Raw genomic sequence first — 20265 nt, 5'->3', positions numbered from 1 at the left:
GTCACATTAATGAGCAGTGATACAGCAAAACAGTATTGTATGTGGATTACTATATATATATATATATATATATATATATTTTATATATATATATATATATATATATATATATAAAAATAAATAATAAAAGTCTATATTCTAAATTCCAAGATGTTGATCATCTTACCGTTTATTTCCTTAAGTGCATTGACATGTACAATTCTGGACAGCAACTGTTTCGTAGCGCAAAATCATTCATGTGATTATTATGTTAATTATTGAATTTATTTCGCCTTTAACTCATCAGAAGAAAAAGCACTTGTCAACTTTAAAAGAAAATAAAGGCATGATTACAAAATCCGAAAATTTGGGAGAAAAGTTGCAATTATTTTCTTCATTTTGTTACGCCATCATTGAATTTTCAATTCCTTTATTTTCTTTTAAAATTGATGTGTATTTTCTTCTGATGAGTTAAAGGCGAAATGAATTCAAGAATTAGCATATCAATTACATGAATGATTTTGCACTACGAAACAGCTACTGTCAAGAATTATGCATGTCAACGAACTTAAGGAAATAAACAGTAAGATGGTCAACATCTTGAAATTTGGAATTTAGACGTTCGTCATTTATTTGTTATATGCTCTGTAATTATATTGAGCTTCATAAATTAAAGGACAGGTATAAATAAATGGTGAAATATAATTGAAAAAAATATATTTTCCCATAAACATATATATATATACTAGCAGGCAGCCCGGCATTGCCCGGTCATAAAATACGCTTAAATATGATATTTTGATTAATGCAGATTTCGTATTTATTATTATATTATATTAGACCCAATACATAGTAATGATTTAAAAAGTTAAAAAATAAAAATGACTCGTGTGCCACCACCAAAACGTTTAGCTTACGATTTACTTTTTCGTTTGACGTTAATGCCTGAGCTATGAACTATGAATGCATGTTTGCTGTAAGGCTAAAAATTAAAGCATGAACCAATAGCTATTACGTTACACATGCATAATCGATCTTTTTTTTTTTTTTTTTTTTTTATTCAATTTTCACCCCAAACAAGGCACAGTGCCACTTTGAAGCAGGGGGCTACTATCAGGGACTTAATTAGCGGGGTCATTATGAAGGGAAATGAGTAGAAAGATGTTTGTTAACATTACACTTGAACTTCTGCATATCATTGCAGTTGGGAAAGCAGAATCTTTACCTGGAAAATTCCATTTCTTTAATTTTCACACTTTTTTACCGACTTTCCTTGCCTAAAACACAAAAATAAAGTTCTACATGATTCTGATTACCCTATATATTAAGTTTCATGTCTGTAGATCAAAAACTGTCAGAGGAGTTTCGTAGGCAAATTTTTTTGAACGAATATATATACGCATACATAAATATATAAAGAGGTTTGTGTTTATTATAACCTTTTTATGCAAATATTACGCAAGTATAAATCATAATATATCTGCATGAATATAATTAAACCTAATAGTTAACTAAAGATGATCATCCCATAAGAAAACCGAAAATACTAATAGGGAATTAATTAAAATGAATGTTTAAAAGAATATGCAAATTAGCTAGATTTTTTGCAGATGAATGCAATTCCATGAGCCACATATAACATAATTCTTTTTAAATAAATAGAAAAAAGGGTTTTTAATATGAATATCAATACACAAAAAAAAAAACAAATGTATAGGAGTATATATATATCTTGACAGAGTACAAAATAGACTTCATGGCTTTGTGGGGGATGCCCTTTTCTCTACCCTGCAACCTCTCTCCCACAGAAGAGACGTTGCGAGCCTATCTTTGTTTTATCGTTATTTCCGTGGCAGGTGCTCGTCTGAACTCCAATCTCTGGTCCCTCCTTGCCAATCTTTCATGAAAAGCACCCGTCTAGCTGAATCCACTGTGAAAAATTTCCCCCACTCTTTATCTGTGCCTAAATCAAAACGTGGATTCCATGAACAAAGCTTCTTTCTTAGAACTGCACGCCTGTGGAACTCTGTTCCGTCTGCCTGCTTCCCACCTGACTACAACTTGGATGTGTTCAAGTCCAACGTTAACAAATTCCTAATGAACCGCCATCTTAAGTAAACACTTTATTAAATCTCCACACTAACGTACTGTACTTGCAATAACCCTTATCCCTGAGTGGCTTCCGGGCCTTCATAAGTGCTGACCACCGTGTAAAATATATATATATATATATATATACTAGCTGGACGCCCGGCGTTGCCTGGTCATACAATACGCTTAAACGTGATATTTTAATTCATGCAGATTGCGTATGTATTATTAGAGAATCAATCCTCTACTGATTATTATATATTACGAAGCATAAGTGGCCTGGTGGAAAAATTCGAAAAAAATATGTGTATATATAATAAATTGATTTTGAAAAATAACGATAATGTCGTTCATTAAATTCTGTTTCTGTTTGTTTACAATGTCATGTCAGCTAATATTTGGGTCTGATGATGAATGCTGTGAAAAAGTCACTTCTGATTAATGTTAAGTTTTAAAATATGAAAACGAAGAAATGAATTGCAGCGATTTTAAATGGTACCTCTTCTTCTTTTATGGCAAATTGAACTCATTAATAAGAAAAAATTAAAATAAAATGGTGAGGTAAACCTGGGCGTGAACAAGAGACTATTCAATATGTAGTTAGATGCTCTACCAGTAAGCTATATCTCCAGATTATAATAAATCTGTTTTTTTAAGAAATGATTTGCTGAGAATTGAATCTCCCTTGGCCGGTGTAAGGAAAAAATATCCCCCCTTTAAAAATCCTTTTGTATCTATAAGAAAGTAAAACTATTCTTAGGATCGGATTTTTTCGATTTTCGATACTTATCGGATGAATTTCTAAATAAAACATATCTAAGAACGCTTAATTAATCATAATCTATTCATTTAATTAATTATAATATATTCATTTAATTAATTATAATATATTCATTTTAGTAATTATAATCTATTCATTTAATTAATTATAACCTATTCATTTTATTAATTATAATCTATTCATTCAATTAATTATAATCTATTCATTTTATTAATTATAATCTATTTATTTAATTTCTTATAATATATTGATCTGATTAATTATAATATATTCATTTAATTAATTATAATATATTCATTTTAGTAATTATAATCTATTCATTTAATTAATTACAACCTATTCATTTTATTAATTATAATCTATTCATTCAATTAATTATAATCTATTCATTTTATTAATTATAATCTATTTATTTAATTTCTTATAATATATTGATCTGATTAATTATAATATATTCATTTAATTAATTATAATATATTCATTTTAGTAATTATAATCTATTCATTTAATTAATTACAACCTATTCATTTTATTAATTATAATCTATTCATTCAATTAATTATAATCTATTCATTCAATTAATCATAATCTATTCATTTAATTTATTTTTATTTGTTTTAATCCATTACACATAATTTATAATAATCTATTCACTGAATTTGGCGACTTTCTATCGCAGTGTTCTGCTTCAAATATTCATTTAAAAAGCAAATCTTTCACAGACGTGATGTTGCTAGTCTCAATTTTTTCTATGAATACTATTACATCATGTGTTTTTCAGAATTGCTTGACCGATTCTCGGCTTCCTTTGTTCCAGCTCGTTTGACTCGTTAGTGTAGTGGTCTTCATCATTTCTTTGTTTAAATAACCTATTGAGATACAGTTTTTTAATTCCATAAACTCTTTTCTTTAAGCACTGTACGCTTGTGGAACTCTTCCTGCTGACTGCTTTCTTCCTACCTATGGCTTAGGTCTTTTCAAGACTAAAACCAATATGCATCTTCTGTCTTTGAGATGATCATTTTTTTTTTAGCTCCTTATATGACGTGGCTTCACACGTTGTCTGGAGCGATTCCCACAAAAAAATAACATGAAAAATAAAAATGAAAATTATTCATTCACGATTTTGCTGCAAATACAAAACAAAATATTCCTGATCTATTCATATCGATGAATTACCGTGAGCATTTTGGTAATTTCCGTACAAATTTGTTCATCTTTTAAATATGACCATAAAGAAAGGAAAAGAAAAAAGAAGTTAATTTCCCTTTTCACTTCCAATTTAGAAATAGATCTCAACTTGTTGAAAATCTAGGTTGCCTTCTAAAGGAAGGAACATTTGAACATGAATGCTAAACGTTCTTATTTACTTGCCTCCCCACGAGGGCAGAGTTAGACACAAGGTCGGTTTTTAATGTGGGGAAATCCAACTCTCCATAAAGGGGCATTCTGGATAGGAACAAAAATTAAAATTGTCTCAGTCATGAAGGATTTCTACTCCACTGAGCGAGGACAGAAAAGGTGATGCGTAGTATCAGAACAGATACTACACTTTGTTCCTAGAAATAAAACAATATTGTCAAACAAAACTATTTGTCATATTGAAATCAAAGCAATAATTAAATATAGAAAACAGTAACAAATAATCAATTAATTAATTAATGTTCTTTTGCAAAATCAATATGCAAATGAGTTAAACTTGATTGATATTTCGTATTCATGAGCATTATATATAAAAAGGATGGTGCATCTATTGTGTCAAGTTGAATAAACGTAAAATAGAATGTGATTTATGGTATGAGAAAAAGAAAGACATGATGATGATGATGATGATGACGATGATGACCACGACCACGACCACGACCACGGCGACTACGACCACGACGATAACGATGATGATGACAATGACGATGATGCTGGTGATGATCTCATCCTCCCCCACGCCCATCTAAAACATTATGGTATTTATTTGCTTCCCCACGAAAGCAAATTAGGCACAAGGCCATTTTTAATGTGGGTAAAAACCAACACCCCTAAAAGTAGGGTAAAAAGGGGGCACTCTGGTTGTGACCCAAAATAATAATTGTGCCAGTATAGAGAGTTTCCCCTCCATTGACTAGTACAAATTATCTTAAGTGCAGCATCTGCAGAACAGATTGTATTTATTTGCTTCCCCACTGAGAAAATTAGGCACAAGGCCATTTTTAATGTGGAGAGAGAGGGAGGGCGGGAGGGGAAAACGGGACCAGCTCCCGATGGGTGGGAAATGGGAGCTGGATAGCAACAATTGGTATGAAGGGTTGCCCCTACATTGACCAAGGTCTGATATGTGGAGTTACCCCCATATATGGTCTTTGCTTGCAGTATCTGCCGGAACAGATACTACACTTTGGTCCCAGCCCAAAGGCCAAAAAAACAATCAAGAAAAGTTTAAGAGAGACAAAATGTCGACTTACCGGACAAAATGTGGCTCGGACTCATCAAGCTTTTGGAGCAAAGACTGTAAGGATGCCTAAAAATTTCAAAAAAGTTCAGGAGTTAGAATAAATAGAATATAATAATTCATAATTAAAACAAAAATGATGCAAGTTTAGAATGAAAAATAATTTATTATTTTATAGAAAATAAAAGGTAAAAACTATGATTTTACTGTATCCCGGACAGCGTTGGATAGATACGGCTTTTACCGAATAAATTTAATTATTTGTTATTGTTTTTTTTTCTTTTTCTTTGCATTAATTTTCTTTGTACTGACCTGTAAATATGAAATTACAGTTTTATCTGGTGCCGTTGGATTCCGCTTGCCAACTCTGAAATAAAAACCGGAAACTTTGTTTAGAAAAAAAATAAATAAATAAAATTCACATCTCTGACTTTTGATTCATTAGAATTTTCGAAGCAACAAGAATTATGAGAGAATAGAAGCTTTATTAAACACTTTCCCGGTCGCAAAATACGCTTGAATATATTTTAATTCATGCAGATTTCGTATTTATTATTACACAGCCAATTCTCTATTGAATATTATATTGTACCTAATATATAGTACTGATTTCAAAAGATTGCAACAAAAATGTTTTGGGTAGCATCAGCTAAGACATTTAGCACTTCAGCCGCATTCTCTACCGTTTGAACTATCGACAGAAATCGATAAAAATAAAAAAGGATATAAATTTAAACGACTTCAAACTATGAATAAATTTGCGCATGCGCAGAAAAAAAAACTAAAAATATGTCGGCAACTTGAAATGAACATCTTGCATTTCGACTGGCCAACATATTTCTGTACGCGTTATTCATTCATCCAAACAAACTCGTTATAAATCATCCTTGGTGTATGATTACTATTTCCTGTTAATTTCAGTCAAGAGGCAAAAGCTTATCGGTTAAATATTTCAGTCAAGAGTTAAAAGCTTATCGGTTAAATATTTCACACACACACACTTAGATCTACTGTTTTATTTATATAGATTTTAGTGCTAATACATTCATTGCTACCATAGCATGCAAGGCAGTCTTTGATATTATTTGGATTATACAGTTATCATCTTGGATGTTATTTTCACAACGTTTCTTCTGGTGTAACCTCCAACCTTCAACAAATGCATTTTGTCGAATTGGGAATTTTCATGTCGAATTTCAGGAATCTGCATGGACTTTTGAGCAAAACTCTTGTCTATAATTTGATTGGCTCCACCCCCTTTCTTCTCCTCTACAATCTCTCTCTCTCTCTCTCTCTCTCTCTCTCTCTCTCTCTCTCTCTCTCTCTCTCTCTCTCTCTCTGACAGACATGATGTAACTAGTCTTTTTTTATAAATACTATTATGACATGCGTTCTGCATGCATATATATGCATATACACACATACGTCTAATATATATATAAGGCAAAATGGGTATGATCGTTTGTGTATGTCTACGAAAGGTTTTTTGCATTGGACTTCTCACGTCAGTTAGATTCCGTGAGAAGTTTTCACATACTTCCCATGTTGTAATATCTCAGATTCGCAAATGGACATCGTCTCTATCGTTTTTTTTGTTTTTGTTTTTTTCGAGTTAAACAAAATTCCCACCGTGCAGTTGTTCGGCTGTTTGTCTTTTTCATACAAATAAAGCGAAACTATTCAAACGCAAACGCCTGGCCTTCGGACCAGGTAATATCTGTTCTGTAATTGATCCTTGGTCAATATAGGGGAAACCCTTCCTACTGAGACTACTACTTGTTAGGATACTGTCAGAGTGCCCCCTTTTTGGGGGAGCTGGTTTTTCCCCACATTAAAAACGACCTTGTGTCTAATTGCTTTCGTGGAAGGTTTAAAAGCAACGCCATTTCTGTAAGTCATCTTTTGTTTTTGATTGACTATGTAAATTTGAACGCTTTAGACTTCCGGTCGTGTCGTGGAGTAGCGGTAAGACGTCAGATTTTCTTTCACTTTTTTCCGCCTTCACGTCACGATTTCAAGCCTGCTTGCCTGCCTCCCTACTACCGCACTTTTTTTTTTTTGTTCAACACACACCTCCAAACACTCGGCAACGCCGGGCACCCAGGCTAGTATATATACATATTTTTATTTATCTATTTATAAGCTCTACACACGTATTGAGCACTTTTAAAAAATATTATATTTTAGTTTATGTTAACGTTATACTTAAACTTAATCGCCATATCATTTTTTCCACTTTTTATTTTTTTTGTTTCCTGCTTTCATAATCATTATGAATCCCTAGAAACTTTCACTAACTGTTTAATAAACTTTTTGATACAAATGTAATTCATTTCATATCTGCAGTTTCTTTCAATACATTAACCTGCAAAATTTATTGTACTTTTTTCAAAACTCTTTCCTCTGATGAGAAGAATTGCATTATTCGAAACTCTGCGGAAGAAGGCCTTTCTTGTTTATTTGTATTCCTTGTGGGATAATTAAAATTTTGTATACTTTTTTACATGTTCATAATGTTTTTTTTTTTGAAAATTTGCATAAATTTTCAATAATAAGATTTTTCTATAATACACACACACACACACACACACACACACACACACACACACACACACAATGAATTAATGACCAAAGTCTATATTCCAAAATTCATGATGTTGACCATCTTACAATTTATTCCTTTAATTCAGTTGACAATTACAACTCTTGACAGTATCTGTTTCGTAGCACCAAAATCAATCACTTAATTATTATATCAATCAGTGAATTTATTTTGCCCTTAACTCATCAGAAGAAACATCATGAACTTTGGAATATAGGCTTTTTCATTATATTGCTCTGTAATTACATTGAGCTTCTTAAATAAGGATTGGTATATATTATAAGGAAATGAAGTATATATCCACAGAAATATATATATATATATATATATATATATATATATATATATATATATATATATATATATATATGAACAAATGATTAATAAATATATTTATATATATATATATATACTTGTGTAACCTCAACAAAGTGCCCAATTATAATGAAAATGTTAAAATAAGAGCATAATATTTACTTATATTTGTGTTGAAGAAGATCAGAACAACATCAGTATCGTCGGTTTCAAGTCAAAAACAAAGGGTATCAATCTCTGGTCGCCTATGTTGGGCTCTTTGTGTTCAGAATTTGACAGAGAAGACCAGATATTGGTTCCCTTGTTTTAGTGTTGAAACCGATGGTACCAATGTTTTCTGATCTTCTGTAACACAAATATAAATATATATTTATATATATGTGTGTGTGTGTGTGTGTGTGTGTGTGTGTGTGTCTATCTTTCTACTTATATACTTATGCATACAAGTTTGCTGACAAATTTCTAGAATATTCCCTGTCCCCGTAGAAATGTCAGCATAATTATCTCCCCTGATCTCGATATACATTTGTTTTACAGAAAACGATTGTGAATTCATTATCATTTAAAATTTAAATAGCCTCGTGCCCTGTGATAATCATGTGTCAGTACACGAATTAAATTAAAATAAACAAATATTTTCTTTGAGTTCCGCTGATCAAGGCCCAAAAGCCATTCAAGGATAATGCTTAATGAGTTTTTGCTAAGCAGACGGTGACACAAACATTTTGAGGATTGCAGACGGTGGTTAAAACTGGGCCGAATTTGATTATTTAAAAAGACTGCTCAACAAGAATTTGTTAACATTAAACTTGAAAATGACCATGTTGTACTCTGCTGGAAAGCAGTCCCATGGTATTGTGTTTCCACAGGCGGGTATTTCTTGGAAAGTTGCTCATGGAAGTTTCATTTCGTTTTAGGTGCACAGAGAAAAAAAGGAAAAATATTGACAGTGGTTGTAAGTGTACAGTTTGCGTTAAGCAAGCTGGTTTCCCAATCCGACAGCGTGTCGCCGTCGATGAGTGTAAACACATAATGGCGATTCCTCTCTTCTTTTATAAGGGGGATAACTCCACTTATGCCAAGTCTGAGAGAAAGGGCGATAACTCCTTTCTGGCCTCTACATGCCCCTCCCCCTCGTGACCACAAAAGCAAGTTGTTGTGGTCATCCTTTATGTGGAGAAATACCCGTGCGACTTCCCCCGCATTTGCGGCGACAAACCCCTTGGGGCTCTCGTCCTCCGACTTGACGGTTCCCTTAACGGAGGAGGACTGTATTTTTGGGTATCTCCTCCCGTGGTATCTTCCACTTCCATTTCTTCCTCATGTTCGCTTGGGGATTCCGTGTCGGCGTGTTGTTCCACCTCCATTGCCTCCTCCGGAGGTTGTTCCTGTGGGGTCTCCACATTTATAGGTGGGTTCGGGATTTCTTGTCTGATGTTATGAGGGCCATCCACTACCGGGTGTATTCTACGGAGAAACCGACGGTTGCGCAATGTCACTCGATTGCTTCCATCGACCCGGACTTGGTACTGTCGGTAACCCTGGGTCTCCACGATTCTCCCTGTCTTTGTCCATCGACGTGGGTGGTTCCCGTCCTGGTTCTGGATCTGGACGTAATCTCCTACCTGGAGTTCCCGGAGTGGGCGACTATGTTGGTTGTAATACTGCTCGTTCCTCATATGTCTTTTGGCCATTGCTACTTCCCTTAGTTTGCCTATTTCTGTCCACTGTTTTCGAACCTGGTATTTGTCCCGCAGGACAGGAAGGTGGTCTTTAATGACCCGACCATACAGCATCATGGCCGGGGACATGTCCAGATCCTGGACAGGCGTGTTCCTATGGGTCAGTAGTGCTCGGGCTGCCCGATCATGGCACAGGCGTCCATAACTGTCCGTATTGTCCGCCAGTATACGTCTCGCGGTTTTGACGGCTAACTCTGCGCGGCCATTGCCTTGGGCATAATGCGCTGATGAGGTACGTTTTCGTATGCCCCAATTCCTCAAAAAGGAGTCGTATTCCTGGGATTCAAATGGTGGTCCACCATCCGACGAAATCTCTTCCGGTACGCCGTAGGTACAGAACCAAGTCCTCAAGGTATCGCACACCGTCTTGGCTCTTCCCGACGTCATTAGGGCCACTTCAACCCATCCCGTATACCTGTCTGCGTATACCATAAAGTGTCTACCCTGCATCTGGACGAAGTCAACCACCACTTGTTGAAATGGAAATTCCGGGTCTGCTGGGGACATCAAGGGTTCCCTGGGCTGAGACGGTGCGATTTCATTGCACGTGCGGCACTGGGCTCTTGTTTGCCTGATGTTAGCATCCAACCCTGGCCAGAATAGTCGTTGTCTCGCATTCGCCAGCATTCCGTTCACACCCTGATGAGCGGAATGAAGAGATTCCAATACCTCTGCGCGGAGTTGTCGAGGTATTAGGATTTTGTTCCCCTTGATGATCACTCCTTCCAGGCAATATAATTCCTCACGCATAGGCCAGAAGACTCGAACTACGGTTGGGATATTGTTACGTGACTGGGGGAAGCCATTTTGAATCAGCTCTTTCAAAGTCCTACATTCTTCGTCCGTGGCTGCCGCAGCCACAATCCTTCCCCATGTGATGGCTCTTAACGTAGTATCATTCTCGTACATCGATGTTAGGGCGGCTTTGACTGCGGTGTCAATGGATTGGTCCTGGTCTCTTGGTGGGGTGCCCGCCGGGTACCGAGATGCACAGTCAGGGGCCAAGTTGAGTTTCCCCGGTCGATGTTTTATCTTGAATTTATACATGAGTGACTTTTCCTTGAAGTTTAACAGGCGTGGGTTTTTTATGTTCTCCAGGGCTCGGTCCGAAAATATCTTTACAAGCGGTAAGTGATCCACTGTAATCACCAAGTCTGGGCATCCGAGTATGAACATGCGGCATGATTCCAACCCATAGATCAGAGCCAAGGCTTCACCTTCCACTGGTGCATATCGTGATTCCGCGTCGTTGGTAAAACGGGATCCCGCCAGGATGAGTTTCCAATGGCCATCCCCACAACTCATGTTTAATTCCCCCTCACATCTGCAATGCTTTTGAAACAGAAAATACGATATCCCTGTTTTGCTGTAGTCTGTCGCGAGTCCTGTTGCTCTGTTCATTTCGAACGTTTGGATGCCTTTTTCAATTCTTTCCACTATTATTTTTTTCGACTCTTGGAATACCTGTTCCAGTGTCTCATCCCAATAAAATTTCCTGTCCTTTGTTTTCAGCAACTCTCGGAATGGGGCCATAACTTCGGCTTGTGAGAATGCATAGGAGACTTGGTTTACGAGTCCGAACCAGGACCTAACCCCAGTAATATTTGTCGGGGTGGGGAAGCTCAGGATGGCTTCAGTCATTCTTCTTGTGGGTTTGACCCCGTTCGCTGTTACTTGAAACCCTGCGAACTCCACTTCCATGTCAGCAAAGTGAAACTTGTCTGGGTTAAACACAATCCCTCTATCGGCGCAGTGGTTTATATATTCAATTGTGTGCCAGAATGAGGATTCCATTGAGTTGTCCCACAGGAGACTGTCATCTATACACCGAGTTTTTCGAGCCATGTCCATGGTGATATCGTCAAACCGACGGGTGTAGCCATCTCCTGATCCATGGAATCCTTGAGGGGCTCGACAGTACCTGTATCGACCCCATTCAGTGATGAACGTGGTGGCGTTTCGTGCAGCTGGAGACAGCGGTAAACTGTGGTAACCGTTCCACGCATCGAGTACAGTCTTCCTGGTATGTGCAGGTATTACCGAGACCTGATTGAATGGGGACGAAGTGTGGTGCGTCTCCCTCATGGTCGCCTCGTTCAACTTTTGTAAGTCCACCGTCCGCCTTGGGGATCCATCCTTTTTTGGTGTGACCACCATTCTCGAGCACCAAGTAGTTGGTGTGCCTACCGGTACGGGTTCGATTATCCCCAGTGCCACGTCACGGTCTATATCTTGTTTCACCTTTTCCTTCCAATGATGGGGGACAGGTATTGGTGTGTGGATTGCCGTCGGTGTCGCATCTGGGAGGAATTTTATTTCTAAGGGTTTACCCTTCATTACTTGGAGTGGTTGGTGTGGACAGGTATTGAATGCGCTAGCCTTGAAATGTTCCTTTAGCCATTGCTCCAATTTTTCTCTGTTAATGTCGGTTGGCTCCAATGGGATTGCTGCTGGTTTCTTCGGAGCCGGTGTTCTGCGCGGACACCCGCAAGGGGCCGTCTCTTCTGTTTCCGCTGAGCTGCTTTGCGATAATGATGTAGGAAAATTGGATGGCAATAATTTCAGCTCCTTAAGTGCCGTCTGTGATAAGTAGAGCCCGGATGTGTTGTCAGACACATACACTGCCTGTCGTGTTTCTCTTGATCCCACCTTAATATGTAAAAACAGGACCCCCTTGATGTGTAACTGGCTATTTGTTATACCCCTTATCCGATGGGTAGTTGGAACCAAGTACCCATTTGGGTACCCGAGGAGTCCTTGAATCTCGGGGCCAACAGAGCAAGTTTGGGCTCCTGTGTCCGCGAAGGCTTGGATGGCGTGGGTGCTCACTTTCATCGGCTTCTTTGGCACCCTTCCAAAGGTCGCATGGCACTTGTTCATTACAGTTACCTCTGCTGTAACTGAGGGGGGCGGTTCTGGGGCGCCCACCTGGAACTGTTTCCCATTCCACTCAAGGTGAGGAATGTTCGCCGGTTGTCTCTCATTGTGTCTGTGAGTAGGGGTTTTATCCGTGGTGCAAAACATGAATGACTCCCCGCTTTTTATAGCCTCCGTTTTGGATCTATTAATTTTCCGACACACCTTTTTAATGTGCCCTACTATTCCACAAAAGTGGCACTTGAGTCCCACTGCTGGGCAATCTTTCCGGTTCATCGATCCACCTCGGTGTGATGTTTTTCCGCAACCGTTGCAAGGTTTGGTGTCCCGTGGGTTCGACAGGGCCTTTGCCTCATGCATTTGTTGTACTTGATTCGACTTTTGTACCCCAGATATCGTGAGAGGTTGTGTGGTATCGGAAAAGTGTGGAGTTGCTTCGTCTGTTGCCTCCAGGCAAACCAACCGTGAAAACTTTAGATCCAAAGTAGGAAGTGTAGCTGCCTCTGCCAGTACCCTTCTCTGGTGTTCGATATTTCTTAACCCTGCCATCATTTGCCCGGCAACCATATCGTCTGAGTAATTAACCTGCTGCCGGCAAGTGGGTTCGTTCGGACACTGAATACTAAATTCACAAAATTTCGCCTGGCCCCGTAACCTCGATAAAAAATGGGTCACTGACTCACCCTCATTTTGCTTCATGGAGTGAAACGTTTGCCGGTGGACTTCCTTGTGTAAGCCTCGAACGGCCACGAGTCGTATTTGGCAAAGTAGGAACTCTTCTGCCGCATTGTTGAGTCGTTCTAGTCCAATGAGCTCAAAAAGTAACCTGTTCGTTTCCGGTGTGCATGCTTCTCGCAGTTCGTTTCGAATTACAGCTGGATTTTCGAGTCTGCACATCTCCTTGTACCGTGACCAGGTGTCTAAAAAGAGTGCCCATTCGCTATCTGTTGAGTCCAGACCTATAGAAGGTCGCTGCATTCTTTTTGTTTGCGACGTGTTCGCTCGTCCATGTAAAATGTCCTTCCGTAATTCGATGTTTTCTTTTTGTAACTCGACGAGTTGACGTAATAAGAGAACGTTTTCTTGTTCCATAGTGTAACGATATTTAGTCCAATGCTGCGATATAAGTATTTCACGTTTTAAAGTGACAATATGTTCGTAGCGCCATGTACAGTTTGCGTTAAGCAAGCTGGTTTCCCAATCCGACAGCGTGTCGCCGTCGATGAGTGTAAACACATAATGGCGATTCCTCTCTTCTTTTATAAGGGGGATAACTCCACTTATGCCAAGTCTGAGAGAAAGGGCGATAACTCCTTTCTGGCCTCTACAGTAAGTAGATGAGTTTTCGCTGTGAATGTTTTACAGTGGGGAAACCATAGACAAGAGTTTATTCGGGTATCTACCATGAAAATAACGACAGTGTAGATGAAGACTAGGGTGAAAAAAATGGGCTGCAGGGAAAGAGAAGAAGATGTTTGCCACTAGATTTCTCCCACTGAATTTTTACTATGTCGAAGCCAGAAAAGATGTTCTGAGCTGCACTTCTTTAAATGATAGTACTTCATGTTAGGACGTATCTGACTCTTATACAGCTCCTTTTTACTTTGCCTCCCCACGAGGGCAGAGTTAGACACCAGGGTCGTTTTTTTAATGTGGAGAAAGGGACAAAAATTAAAAAAAATTGTCTCTGTCGTGAAGGATTTCTCCTCCACTAACCAAGAATTGACTCTAATATAGTTAGAAGATTGTGTTAATGTGAGATACTTTTTGGGGAGATAGAATTGTCCAACTATTTTTCCAGTGACTCTAGCAACAGATTTGATATAAGTCTTCCATTTTAAGTTTGGCATGAAAGTCTTAGAAGTTTATCAAAGCAGGTGACTTCTTCAAGGAAAAAGTCATTCAGTTCGACTGGGCAAAGTGAGGATCTGAACTTTGAGATAAGAGAAGTTTCGTTTTAGATGCATTAAAAGAAACCAGTCACTTTTCCTCCATTGCACACAAAGTTCCTTTTATATAGATAGATAGATAGATAGATAGATAGATTATTTTATTTCTATTTATTTTTTTTTTTATTCAATTTTCACCCCAAACAAGGCACAGTGCCACTTTGAAGCAGGGGGCTACTATTAGGGAATTAATTAGCGGGGTCATTATGAAGGGAGAAGAGTAGAAAGATGTTTGTTAACATTACACTTGAACTTCTGCATATCATTGCAGTTGGGAAAGCAGAATCCCGGAAGGGAGTTCCAAAGACCCGCAGTTCTGGGGAAGAGATAGATAGATAGATAGATAGATAGATAGATAGATAGATAGATAGATAGATAGATTATTTTATTTTTATTTATTTTTTTTTTTAATTCAATTTTCACCCCAAACAAGGCACAGTGCCACTTTGAAGCAGGGGGCTACTATTAGGGAATTAATTAGCGGGGTCATTATGAAGGGAGAAGAGTAGAAAGATGTTTGTTAACATTACACTTGAACTTCTGCATATCATTGCAGTTGGGAAAGCAGAATCCCGGAAGGGAGTTCCAAAGACCCGCAGTTCTGGGGAAGAGATAGATAGATAGATAGATAGATAGATAGATAGATAGATAGGTAGATAGATCACATTTATCATGTGTATATCAACTAACAACAACAAAAAAAAAGACGTTGGCATGAATTTACAAATAAGTCAAATACAGTTGTAGCGTTTACATAAACGTAATCAAAAAGGAATACAAACGTAATGTTACACGGTTAATGAAAAACAACACAACAAAGAACACGAGAAAAGCATTAAACAACAAAATCAAAACAGGTGTTATTTTATGAGTGAAGAATTGTTTAGATAAATAGCAGCAGTTTCAGAGAAAAATATTAAAAGAAAAGAATTTGAGAGAATTATTAAAAAACATCTCACAATGAAAAAGTTAGGTTAATATTAATTTTAGGAGAGAATCCTAAAAGAATGCTGCTAGACATTATTTCAAAACATCTCATTATCGCCAAACACCATCATACAGAGTGACACTGCCCTCTAAAATTGTCACCCATAGAATCATTATTAAAATTCATAATCTTTGCTGCAATCTAACCATATTTGGTACACGTAAATGTGTATCTATGTGTATCTTGTCTATCAAGTTTAAGTTATGAATATCCAACAGTCGTTGTTTTTTTTTTTTTTTTTTTTTTTTTTTTTACATCTTCACCCCAAACAAGACACAGTGCCACTTTGATGTAGGGGGCTACTATCAGGGACATAAGTTGCAGGGATACTATGTAGGGAGTTGAGCAGCAAGATGTTTATTCACATTACACTTGAACATCTGCATGGCAGTAAAGTTGGAAAAGCAGGAATCCAAAAGGGAATTTCAGAGTCTAGCAGTTCTGGGGAAGAAACTATTAGAGTAGAAAGCTTTCTTATGTCTAGGGATCTTTACCATGTATGGGGTGGGATTTTGCTGCTTGTCGGGTTTGTCAGAGATATGTACGATAAAATTATCGTAAATACGACCGATGGGTCAGTTCTTTCGCCAGAATTCTTGTAAACTGGTACCACAGAAGCAGTTTTTCAGCAGTCAGGAAAGTAAGATTCGTTAAGACATTTGTTGAAAAGTTTGGAGAGAACTGGAGCAACCTCAATGGAGCATTTTTTTTTTTTTAATAGTACAGCCAGATCGAGTCCACATGCTTTTTTATGATATCCTGCACCTTAGAAGGTGTGATTTTCAGATCATCTAGTGTGGTGTCAGTCCCCAAAGGAAAATCAGGAAGGGAGTGGTTTGCTGGGTCCAATGTAGAGTTTGAGGCAAACCGACTGACAAGCATGTTAGCCTTTTCGGTTGCCGTGCAAACAACCTCATGATTGTTAGATAATGGAGGAACTGTTGATTGCTCATTATTTTATAGCTATTCAGTGATATGCTATAAATGTTATCCTTGAGATAACTCTACAAAAATCTTTTTAGGGGGCTAAGGTCCAGTGAATGTGGAGATCATTCTAGATTAGCTAGGAAACCACCACCAAGGTGTCCCCGCATATCATTGAACAGCATAAAACAAAAACTATTGGACATGCATTACCGAAACTTGGTGGACAAGTCAGACGTTGACTGAAGTTTTATTTTTATAGTTGGCCTGCAGAAAAAATTGGGAATTTTATCAACGATTTTATGGGGTGACATTTTGTTGGGGCACTCTGTATTGATTTTTTTCTTTTTAACAATTACGCTTGATTTAATATAATAAAAACATTATTTTCTACGCTAATTAGGATCGATTCAACATGGTGGCTTCTGTTTCAAACAAACATGGTTGTTGTGATGCGATGAATTATAATAACAAATAGTAAAATACAATTTTATTTCTGAACACAAGTTAAGACTAACTAGTAATTTTATCTTAGGCCAAAGTTATCTCCCTTAGGAAAAAATATTTTTAGACTAGAGTTATTTCTCTTGGACCAATAATCTAGTGGAAAAAATAGTCTCACAATTTTTTTAAATATTTCTATGACGACACAATCTTAACGGCAAGAAAACTTTCAACTGAATTTGCAGTGATGTAAAATGCATTTCGTCTCCGCTAATATCTATTTTATTTTCAAAACATTTTCCCTCCAAAATGAATTGTGATTTATAAATATTATAATAAATTAGTTTGCAAATCGCTTATTACAGTCTTTTAATCTAATCTTAAACCTAATCATAAGTTAACTCTGACAAGCAGCCACTTGGGTTTAAGGTTAGTGATAAAATAATTTTATTAACTGCCCTAAAATGCTAGAATGATCTGGAAATGAGACGGTTTTACGATAAAATATATAAAACTCTAAATTGTGAAGCAATTGTTCTTGTAGTACTTATGCATACAGACCGTGCGTCCATGCGACTTTCAAGATAGGCTTCTCGAGTTAAATTCGATTTTTACGGTATCTTTTGTTTATTAACTTGTTAGGTGAAAGTACAGATTAGTTATAAAACGCCCTCCTCTCCTCATGTTAAGAGTGGGTTTCTAAATATTAACGTTATTACTTTGGCACGGTCCGTATTCTGCATAAATACCATTCTTTTTTGTTTTGTTTTTGTGTTTTCGACAAAGTTATTCAAGGTGTTCATGCCTAAAATAATCGCCTAAAAAAGTAGAATCAAATAATTTTTATATAGTGATTCAGCGAATCACTACAAATGTACCAACACAAAATCATTTTTGCCACTTTTTTTATTTTTTTATTAAAGACAATAGGATAACACTAGGCAATACAAAAACCCAAATTAACCAAAACGAAATTGTTCCAGTAAAAAAATCAAAATTAATTTTATTAGTATTAGTTTGCTTAATTTAGTCAAATTAGTTCTAATAGAAATATTAATTATGCTTCAATAACAGTCAAATTACATTTATCTTATATATTATTATTATTTTTTATATAAAAATATAAATCATAACGTAATGTATATTTATAAATAAAATTAAATTTTTACTTGACTTTCACCTTAACATTTTCCTTTAAAAAGACGACTATTAATGGTTTTCAGGTATGCTGAAAACGAATATCACATTTAAATTTTCCGCAAATAAGTAGTTTTCCGGATATTAAGCAATGTCATTTCTAATATTATTGATGGTGGTCATCTTGATATGTGCAAGCATAATTTCTCAGGTTGCGTTTACATGCCAGAGCGCTCGATTGCACTTACCAAGATGGTTATCAGCCATAACATAAGAAATGACATTGTTTAATATCCATTAAACTACTTATTTGCGGAAAATTTACATGCGATATTTGTTTTAAGCATACCCGAATACCTATTAAAGTTGCCTTCTTAAAGGAAAACGTTAAGGTGGAAACCACGTAAAGTTTTCCTAAATAAATGTACATTTATCTTGTTGAGATATTTTTTTAAAATATTTTCTAGTTTTCAAATTTGTTTCTTCAATAATTTCAATGTTGAATGCAATATTTGTATTATTTTTTTTTTTCAGTTGTTTGGGAAATAATAGTTATTGATAGTTGGCATTTATTTCCCTCCCCTGGGGATGGGGGAGATTAGACACTAGGGTCGGAAAGTGGGACTGAAAAATCAACGCTCCTGAGGAAGAGCACTTTGGTTTGCAAAAAAATGCCTGGACAACCCTGTCACTATTCTCAGTAAGGACATTTCAGGCGATTAGCAATAAACTAACCCCTTCTCTAAGAGAGAAGGCAAACCCTAGGAAGGTGGACCTCCTAGAACTGCACAGAATCAGCATGAAACCTCAATCAACAAGGAAAAGGCCATTTCAGAAATGGCAAAGACTCTGGTGATTTGGGGGGCTGTAGCAAAAATGCCACAGCTATGTGAATAGTTGAAGAATAATAATTCTTTCAAAATGTAGTTCAGGCAAAAAGATTTTATTAAGGACGAGCATCGAAAGTGAAAGTTATATTTTACAATAAAAAAAATAATAGATTCTACCTTTGATTGAAAAAAAATCCACTAGAAATAAAAGAATTATCGAAATTCTCAGTATTTATTGATTGGTAAATGAATTGTTCTATAATTTATTTCATTAAAAAAACAAATTATAGATTTTTTAAGTGACTTAAATTATTTTACCTTCCCCTCTCTTGATTCTGAGGATGAAATCTTATTTTATGGATCATGAAAATTCAGTAATCACTTTACAAATCATGAAGGTATGAACGAAAATGAAAACAAGTTTTAAAATGTGACTAATATTTAAAGCTCTTGTGACATTTAAATGTTTTTCTTACAATAGAGTCACCACTTATCAAGGCCCGAAGGCCACTTGAGGATAAGGGTTAATGAATTTAAGGTGGTAGTATAGTAATCGTCAATGGTGTAAATTGGATAGAATTTGGTTAGTTATGGGGATGGTTAGACAAGAACTTGTTTACATTGGATTTGAAGGCTACCAAGTTGTATTCAACCAGGAAGCAGGTCAGCAGAACAGTGTTCCACAGGCGGGCAGTTGTGGGAAAGAAGCTTTGTTCATGGAATCAGTATTTCGATTTAAGCACAGATAGAGAATAGGGAAAATTGTTGATAGTGGTTGTAGCTAGTTGAGTGTTTTCTGTGAAAGTTTCTGCAAGGGTGCGGGTCCATAGATTGGAGATCAGACGAGCACTTGCCATGAAAATAACGATAGAGCAGAGACAGGCTTACAATGTCTCTTCTGTGGGAAAGAGGTTGCAAGGGAAGAGAAAAAGGCATAATCTATTAGGTTTCAAAGCCGGTTTTGAAGTCTATCAAAGCAAGATGAAAACTTTTATTTATAACAAACACTTTATTTTGCATTGGTTTAACACGTTGTCAATAATTGTTTTTAAGGATAGATTTTGATATTTTTTTCTTTTAATAATGTACTATTTTAAACGTTGGAGATTGTGAGTTTCTTGGTATTTTCAACAAATTCTCTGATTTTCGGTGGATTTCTTTTT

The 20265-nt window shown here is 36.5% G+C and overlaps 1 protein-coding gene across 3 annotated transcripts in view; it reads right to left on the bottom strand.

Annotated features, from left to right (window-relative positions):
• Positions 1–20265, bottom strand: part of LOC145259769 (chitin synthase chs-2-like) — a 298156-nt gene that overhangs the window by 135598 nt on the left and 142293 nt on the right. For all 3 annotated transcript variants that reach the window (XR_013864204.1, XM_080117512.1, XM_080117511.1), the window contains exons 14-15: positions 5607–5661; positions 5308–5363 (exon numbers count right to left, since the gene is read on the bottom strand). Coding sequence is in view for 2 of the 3 variants with exons in the window: in XM_080117512.1 (XP_079973638.1) it covers positions 5308–5363; positions 5607–5661 (111 nt within the window). In the remaining variant the exon portion in view is untranslated. The remainder of the gene's footprint in view (positions 1–5307; positions 5364–5606; positions 5662–20265) is intronic.

This window comes from Euprymna scolopes, chromosome 35 (genome assembly GCF_053919585.1).
Source record: "Euprymna scolopes isolate OS-2025 chromosome 35, ASM5391958v1, whole genome shotgun sequence".
In the NCBI taxonomy this organism is placed as follows: domain Eukaryota; kingdom Metazoa; phylum Mollusca; class Cephalopoda; order Sepiida; family Sepiolidae; genus Euprymna; species Euprymna scolopes.
Note: the sequence above shows the minus strand (reverse complement) of the source record. Positions and strands in the feature narration are given on the sequence as shown.